This window comes from Bos mutus, chromosome 7 (assembly GCF_027580195.1).
Source record: "Bos mutus isolate GX-2022 chromosome 7, NWIPB_WYAK_1.1, whole genome shotgun sequence".
Taxonomy (NCBI): domain Eukaryota; kingdom Metazoa; phylum Chordata; class Mammalia; order Artiodactyla; family Bovidae; genus Bos; species Bos mutus.
Window position 1 is genome coordinate 42,342,714 of NC_091623.1, and position 8,626 is coordinate 42,351,339.

The following is an 8,626-nucleotide window of genomic DNA, read 5'->3' on the forward strand; positions in this document are numbered from 1 at the left end:
TCCAAGGGACTCTCAAGAGTCTTCTCCAACACCGTAGTTCAAAAGCATCAATTCTTCAGTGCTCAGCCTTCTTCACAGTCCAACTCTCACATCCATACATGACCACTGGAAAAACCATAGTCTTGACTAGACAGACCTTTGTTGGTAAAGTAATGTCTCTGTTTTTGAATATGCTATTTAGGTTGGTCATAACTTTCCTTCCAAGGAGTAAGCGTCTTTTAGTTTCATGGCTGCAATCACTATTTGCAGTGATTTTGGTGCCCAGAAAAATAAAGCCTGACACTGTTTCCCCATCTATTTCCCATGAAGTGATGGGACCAGATGCCATGATCTTCGTCTTCTGAATGTTGAGCTTTACTCTCCTCTTTCACTTTCATCAAGAGGCTTTTTAATTACTCTTCACTTTCTACCATAAGGGTGGTGTCATCTGCATATCTGAGGTTATTGATATTTCTCCCAGCAATCTTGATTCCAACTTGTGCTTTTTCCAGCCCAGTGTTTCTCATGATGTAGTCTGCAAAAAAGTTAAATAAGCAGGGTGACAATATACAGCCTTGACATACTCCTTTTCCTATTTTGAACCAGTCTGTTGTTCCATGTCCAGTTCTAACTGTTGCTTCCTGTTCTGCATATAGGTTTCTCAAGAGTCAGGTCAGGTGGTCTGGTATCCCCATCTCTTTCAGAATTTTCCACAGTTTATTGTGATCCACACAGTCAGTCTTTGGCATAGTCAGTAAAGCAAAAATAGATGTTTTTCTGGAACTCTCTTGGTTTTTCGATGATCCAGCAGATGTTGGCAATTTGATCTCTGGTTCTTCTGCCTTTTCTAAAACCAGCTTGAACAACTGGAATTTCACAGTTCATGTATTGCTGAAGCCTGGCTTGGAGAATTTTGAGCATTACTTTACTAGCATGTGAGATGAGTGCAATTGTGCAGTAGTTTGAGCATTCTTTGACATTGCCTTTCTTTGGCATTGGAATGAAAATTGATCTTTTCCAGTCCTGTGGTCACTGCTGAGTTTTCCAAATTTGCTGGCATATTGAGTGCAGCACTTTCACAGCATCACCTTTCAGGGTTTGAAACAGCTCAACTGGAGCTATTCCATCACCTCCACTAGCTTTGTTCATAGTGATGCTTTGTAAGGCCCACTTGACTTCACATTCCAAGATGGCTGGCTCTAGGTGAGTGATCACACCATCGTGATTATCTTGGTGATGAAGATCTTTTTTGTACAGTTCTTCTGTGTATTCTTGCCACTACATTAATTTAGCTGCCACTTTAATATTCTCCATGTGTCAATATTTGCTATAAACAAAACCAAAAATCCTTAGAGGTAATAAATAATCTTTTATACTATTATATGTTCCCAGTAAATTTTCATATCCCTGTTATTCCTTAATGCTCTTTGTGGCCTTGTGACTAAATCCTTTTCTAAAAGTTCATCACCTTTCACCATAATTTGGGAAATATTTATCTTGACCTTTGGACTAAATGTCACCATTATATTCGATAAGCATGTTTGAATCCATCTCTCTTTATATGAGATGAAATTATCATTTATTTACTGCTCCATCCTCACATTTTAAAAGCACTTTGGTTATAATATTATTTCATTTTCAAGTCTTTGGCAATTTTAATGTTGAATTAATGACCCATGTTGGTATCTCTGAATTAATAATTTTTAATCTTTGTATAAGTTAGCCACAGATTTTCATTCAATTTTGTTGCATACTCTTTTTTTTAAATAAAACATGTACTTAATCTAATTTCATTCTTACTGACATTTTTGTCTATAAGTTCTTAGTTTCCTTTAAATCTTCTTGTTCTAAATTATGCACTTACACATATTCACATACATTTTCACAAATGTTTGAACATGATGTTGTGTACCTCATAAATGTTCTTTATGTTTTAATGAGGTCTTTTTTTCTGCTGTTTGTTCCTCTCTTTTTAAAATCAATAATACCTTAGGAACTTGCTTCCAATCAAGTAGTATAAGTCTGCTTCATTATTTTAGTGTCTGTATAACATTTCATGGTGTGGCTATGATACTCACATACATGGGGAGTCTGTCATATTATTTTTCAACAAATTACTATTATAGTACAGAGATACAAATATTTGATATTATTCACCTAAAATTGTGCTTATCAATCAAGGATGATTAATTCCCCCAGGGGACATTGACTACACCCATAGACATTTTTCACTATCACACTGGGATGAGGTAGGTGGTGGGCAAGGATCCTTCTGAATATCCTAGAATATATAGGAAAGATACCACTACAGAGAATAACCTGGCTCAGAATATCCAGTAGTGCAGAGACTGAGGAACCCTGAATTAGAGAATATCTGTTTTTAATGTTTACAGCTCTCTTCAAATTGTTTCCCCAATGTACCACACTTCACTTTTATTCTAGCAAAATTAGAGAATACTCTTCTTCTTTGTGTTTATATATATATATATATATATATATATATATCAATCTCCCAATTCATCTTATCCCAATTTCCCCTCTTAGTTTCCATATGTTTGTTCTCTCTATATCTGTCTCTGTTTCTGCCTTGCAAACAGGTTCATCTGTACATTGTTCTAGATTCATTTTTCCTGAGTATTTTTGACCAAAAATTTTCTGTTTCATAGAGTTTAATGTATGATTCTTTTTAAAAAAAGTATATATTTATTTATTTGGCTGCACTAGTGTTAGCTGGGTCTTCCCAGGTGGCTCAGCGGTAAAGAATCTACCTACTTGCCAATGCAGGAGCCATAAGAGACTTGAGTTTGATCCCTGGGTTGGGAATATCCCCTGGAGAAGTGAATGGCAACCTATTCCTGTATCCTTGCCTGAAAAATTCCATGGACAAGAGGAACCTGGTAGGCTATAGTCCACCACAGGTTCACAAAGAGTCTCAGCCACTGAACCACCAGAAAAGTTCCCTATATTGTTCTTTTTTTTTCCTCTGAATTTATAGCTTTAATTATTTTAGTTTTCTAAGTGCAGATTTTACATGAATTTGCTGTATGTTCATCTGAAATGGACAGTTTACCCTGATTTTCTGAAGCTGTGTTAGATTAAAAACAAAAAAGTTCCTTATTTCCTCCCAGAAAGACAGTCATTTATTCCAGCTTTTATTCAAAAATTCAGCTTTTCCCAGCTCAATTAAAATGTAACTTTCCTATGTATTAAATGTTCATATCTCATATGATCTTATTCCTAATCATTCAACAAATAATAATGGAGCAACTGCTTTGTGCCAAAAAATTCTAGATACGTTATATGTTATAATCACTTAAGTGAAAGTCTTAGCTAAAATAATTATTAATGCATACTGCTCTTGTTCAGTTACTGCTATCATATATCATGTTTCAATCAGTTTTTGATGTTCCATTTAGTTTTCTTTAATACAATTGTATGAAATCTCCCTATTTAACTGGCTTTATGTTGACTGCCATTATTGCTTTTAACTGAAATATAATTGATTTAGCAAATTATATTAGCTTCTTTTTATAGATTACTCCCCATTTACATTGCAAAATATTGGCTATGATAAATACATACTACTTAAATAATATATAGTAGTATATTTCTGTAGTTTTGCCACTAATTTTTATTTAATCACTTCCCATTATCTTAAATGTGGATGCAGGCATGCTCAGTCTCTTCAGTCATGTGTGACTCTGTGTGACCCCATTGACTGTAGCCCACCAGGCTCCTCTGTCCATGGTATTCTCTAGGCAAGAATACTGGAGTAGGTTGCCCATCTTCCCCATCCAAGGACTGAATATGCATCTACTGTGTCTCCTGCATTGCAGACTGATTCTTTACTGCTGAGTCACCAGGGAAGCCCCTGTGTTTGTAAATAGGTACACAAATATTCACATACATTTGGGAAAAACAAAGTGAGCTATGCAGGTGCATCCCCTGCTCATTTGATGGTGGCATATACTGTTGAAGTCTGAGTACAGTATGCGATGACCACCTTTATGGCAGAAAGTGAAGAAGAACTAAAGAGCCTCTTGATGAACGTGAAAGAGGAGAGTGAAAAAGTTGGCTTAAAACTCAGCCTAAGGGAACTAAAATCATGGCATCTGGTCCCAACAGTTCAGTTCAGTTCAGTCGCTCAGTCGTGTCCGACTCTTTGTGACCCCGTGAATCACAGCACGCCAGGCCTCCCTGTCCATCACTGATCCCGGAGTTCACTCAGACTCACGTCCATTGAGTCAGTGATGCCATCAAGCCATCTCATCCTCTGTCCTCCCCTTTTCCTCCTGCCCCCAATTCCTCCCAGCATCAGAGTCTTTTCCAATGAATCAACTCTTCACATGAGGTGGCCAAAGTACCGGAGTTTCAGCTTTCGCATCATTCCTTCCAAAGAAATCACAGGGCTGATCTTCAGAATGGACTGGTTGGATCTCCTTGCAGTCCAACGGACTCTCAAGAGTCTTCTTTAACACCACAGTTCAAAAGCATCACTTCTTCCGTGCTCAGCTTTCTTCACAGTCCAACTCTCACATCCATACATGACCTCTGGAAAAACCATAGCCTTGACTAGACAGACCTTTGTTGGCAAAGTAATGTCTCTGCTTTTCAATATGCTTTCTAGGTTGGTCATAACTTTCCTTCCAAGGAGTAAGCGTCTTTTAATTCCATGGCTGTAGTCACCATCTGCAGTGATTTTGGAGCCCAGAAAAATAAAGTCTGGCACTGTTTCCACTGTTTCCCCATCTATTTCCAATGAAGTGATGGGACCGGATACCATGATCTTCATCTTGAGCTTTAAGCCAACTTTTTTACTCTCCACTTTCACTTTCATCAAGAGGCTTTTTAGTTCCTCTTCACTTTCTGCAATAAGGATCACTTCATGGCAAATAGATGGGGTAACATTTATTTTTGGGGTCTCCAAAATCACTGCAGATGGTGATTCCTGCCATGAAATTAAAAGATGCTAGCTGCTTGGAAGAAAAGTTATGACCAACCTAGACAGCATATTAAAAAGCAGAGACATTATTTTGACAACAAAGGTCTGTCTAGTCAAAGCTATGGTTTTTCCAGTCATCATGTATGGATGTGAGAGTTGGACTATAAAGAAAGCTGAGCATCAAAGAATTGATGCTTTTGAACTATACTGTAGGAGAAGACCCTTGAGAGTCCCTTGGATGGCAAGGAGATCCAACCAGTCCATCCTAAAGAAAATCAGTCCTTAATATTCATTGGAAGGACTGATGCTGAAGCTGAAACTCCAAGACTTTGGTCATCTGATGTGAAGAACTGACTCATTTGAAAAGACCCTGATGCCAGAAAGATTGAAGGCAGGAGGAGAAGGGGACAGCAGAGGATGAGATGGTTGGATGGCATCACTGACTCAATGGACATGAGTTTGAGTATATTCTGGGAGATGGTGATGGACAGGGAGGCCTGGCATGCTGCAGTCCATGGGGTCACAAAGAGTCGGACGCGACTAATCTGAACTGAGTATAGTAAAATAAATATATGTATGAAAAGTGAGAAAATCATAAGAAGAAAGTTATTCAGTGTAAAAGGATGAATAATCATGGCATATACATGATTTATAGAGTATGGTCTAGGGAGGGCTTTGAATGCTGGTAAAAGAACAGAACCAGAAGTAGTGTGCCCACTGAACCTACAAAGGAGAGATTAAAGCTTAAAGAACATGAATAACAAAGAAAGTATGCCATATAAGAAAAATGAGAAAGGACTTTTCCTCACCCCCTACTGATATCTATTGAAGTTAATGTCTTGACTGTGAAATGTAAGTAATAGCATGTATGTTGGGTTGGTGCTAATGGTAAACAACTTGCCTGCCAATGAAGAAGACATAAAAGACACAGTTTCGATCCCTGCATAGGGAAGATCCCCTGGAGAAGGAAATGACAATCCACTCCAATATTTTTGCCTGGAGAATCCCATGGACAGGGGAGCCTTGCAGGCCACAGTTCATGGAATCGCAAAGACGGACATGACGGAAGTGACTGAACATGCATGCGTGCTAGGTTGCTAATGCTTGCTTATGTAAAAGTTAATAAGTTATTGTTCTATATCTTGGTAGTTACCTACACGGCATGGAACCACAAAATATTTCAGAAGTTTCAGAATTTCTTCTCATGGAATTTTCAGAGGCACCTGAGCTGCAGCCCCTCGTATTTGGACTTTTTCTGTCCATGTAGATCACTGTGTTTGGAAACCTGCTTGTCATCCTGGCCACCATCTCAGACTCCCACCTCCACACCCCCATGTACTTCTTCCTCTCCAACCTGTCCTTTGTAGACATCGGCTTCACTTCTACCACTGTCCCAAAGATGCTATGGAACATCCAGACACAGAACAAATTGAGCACCTTTGAAGGTTGCATCATCCAGATGTACTTTTACATTCTCTTTGCAAGTTTAGATGATTTCTCCTGGATATGATGGCCTATGACCGGTTTGTGGCCATCTGTCACCCGTTGCACTACATGGTCATCATGAACCCCCGACTCTGTGGTCTCCTGGTTCTGATATCTTGGTTCGTGGGTGTCATGTACTCCTTGTTACAGAAGTTAATGGTGTTGCGATTGTCCTGTTCAGACTTCAAAATACCCCACTTTTTCTGTGAACTCAATCAAGTCTTACAACTTGCCTGTTCTGACACCTTTCTTAATGACATGGTATTGTATTTTGCAGCTACCTTGCTGGGTGGTGGTCCTTTTGCTGGGATACTTTACTCTTACTCTAAAATAGTTTCTTGCATACGAGGAATCTCATCAGCTGAGGGAAAGTATAAAACCACCTGTGCATCTCACCTCTCAGTTGTCTTTTTATTTTATTGTTCTGTCCTAGGAGTGCACCTTAACCCTGCTGCTCCCCACAGTTCAAGATCAGGTGCAGCAGCTTCGGTGATGTACACAGTGGTCACACCCATGCTGAACCCCTTTATCTACAGTCTAAGGAATAAAGACATAAAAGGGGCTCTGAAGAGATTCTATGAAATATTAGGTAGAAAAGGCGAACTCTGCTGGGGGAAATGAAGTGACCTTGATGGCATGACTCAAAGCCTCAGAATCAGAAATTATGATTCTTTGATCATTGCAGAATCAAATTTGCTTCTTTTCATTGTTCCCTGGAATTTTCATTAAAATAATTCCATGTATTGATTTATTAAGCTTTCTCCTCAACCTGATATATAGGCTTTTTATTTGTACTTATCCCTACTTCAAAATTTTCCTACATTTGAATCAGCAATATTTGGAAATACTCATGTACTTCATGAGAGGACTGAGTTTCTTAAGAATAATTTATTCTCAAATGACATATGTCATTACAAGTAATTGTTCTCTTATTATTCTAAATGATAGTTATTAGTTTCATTACTCATATTTGTTTAAAGTAAAGTTGACAACTAAGGTATTTTAAATAACTTTTAATAGATTACGTTGAACATTCAGATATGGAACTGTGGATATAGAGAGCTGACTGAAAAATTATATTTAGATTTTTTACTGCACAGAAGGTCAGTGCCCTTCACCACAGTGTTGTTCAGAGTGAACTTTGTATATCAAAATATATACATGACCAAAGGATGGCTCACTGGAGGACTGAAATGCCTATCCAGTCATGTGATTCAAGGTTACATGTTTAGTGCAAACAAGCACACTTTTCATCTTTTCCTGCTTATCTGGAGAGGAAACTTAATGTACCAATTTTTAATATAGTTATCTGAAATAAAATTTAAAGACAGAGTAATCATGAATGCTACCTTTAAATATCAGAATAAGTGCATAGTTGAGAAACCAATTAATATAATTGTCTTCAGTTCTGTTCACTTTTATTTTTGATTAGTTAGCTATTGCTGCATAACTCATTTTTGTAGTAAATGCTTTAATATAATGCTTATTAACAAATGAGTTTGTATCAGATCAGATCAGATCAGTCGCTCAGTCATGTCCGACTCTTTGCGACCCCATGAATCGCAGCATGCCAGGCCTCCCTGTCCATCACAAACTCTCGGAGTTCACTCAGACTCAAGTCCATCGAGTCAGTGATGCCATCCAGCCATCTCATCCTCTGTCGTCCCCTTCTCCTCTTGCCCCCAATCCCTCCTAACATCAGAGTCTTTTCCAACGAGTCAACTCTTCGCACGAGGTGGCCAAAGTACTGAAGTTTCAGCTTTAGCATCATTCCTTCCAAAGAAATCCCAGGGCTAATCTCCTTCAGAATGGACTGGTTGGATCTCCTTGCAGTCCAAGGGACTCTCAAGAGTCTTCTCCAGCACCACAGTTCAAAAGCATCAATTCCTTGGCGCTCAGCCTTCTTCACAGTCCAACTCTCACATCCATACATGACCTCCCCCTGGACTGCAGCCCTCCAGGCTTTTCTGTTCATGGAATTTTATAGGAAAGAACATTGAAGTGGGGTTGCATTTCCTACTTCAGTAAATGCAACTCAGATGCAACTCAGGTAAAAGAAACAAAAGACTTGTGTTACTGTGTCACCTAACTGAAAAACACAGAAAGGCCTCCTGTTACGTTTGTTGAATTGTTAGAATCAGAATGAACAGACCTTTACCTAAGTGAAAAAGGCGTTTGTTATTTCAAGTGCACTGCCAGAGGAGCTACCCACTTGGCACT

The 8,626-nt window shown here is 38.6% G+C and overlaps 1 protein-coding gene across 1 annotated transcript; it reads left to right on the forward strand.

Annotated features, from left to right (window-relative positions):
* The first annotated feature begins 6,083 nt into the window (after positions 1 to 6,083).
* Positions 6,084 to 7,027, forward strand: LOC102270800 (olfactory receptor-like protein OLF4). The gene is given in 2 exon segments (XM_005905690.3): positions 6,084 to 6,411; positions 6,414 to 7,027. Coding segments are annotated over 2 exon segments (942 nt in total).
* Positions 7,028 to 8,626: the final 1,599 nt, after the last annotated feature.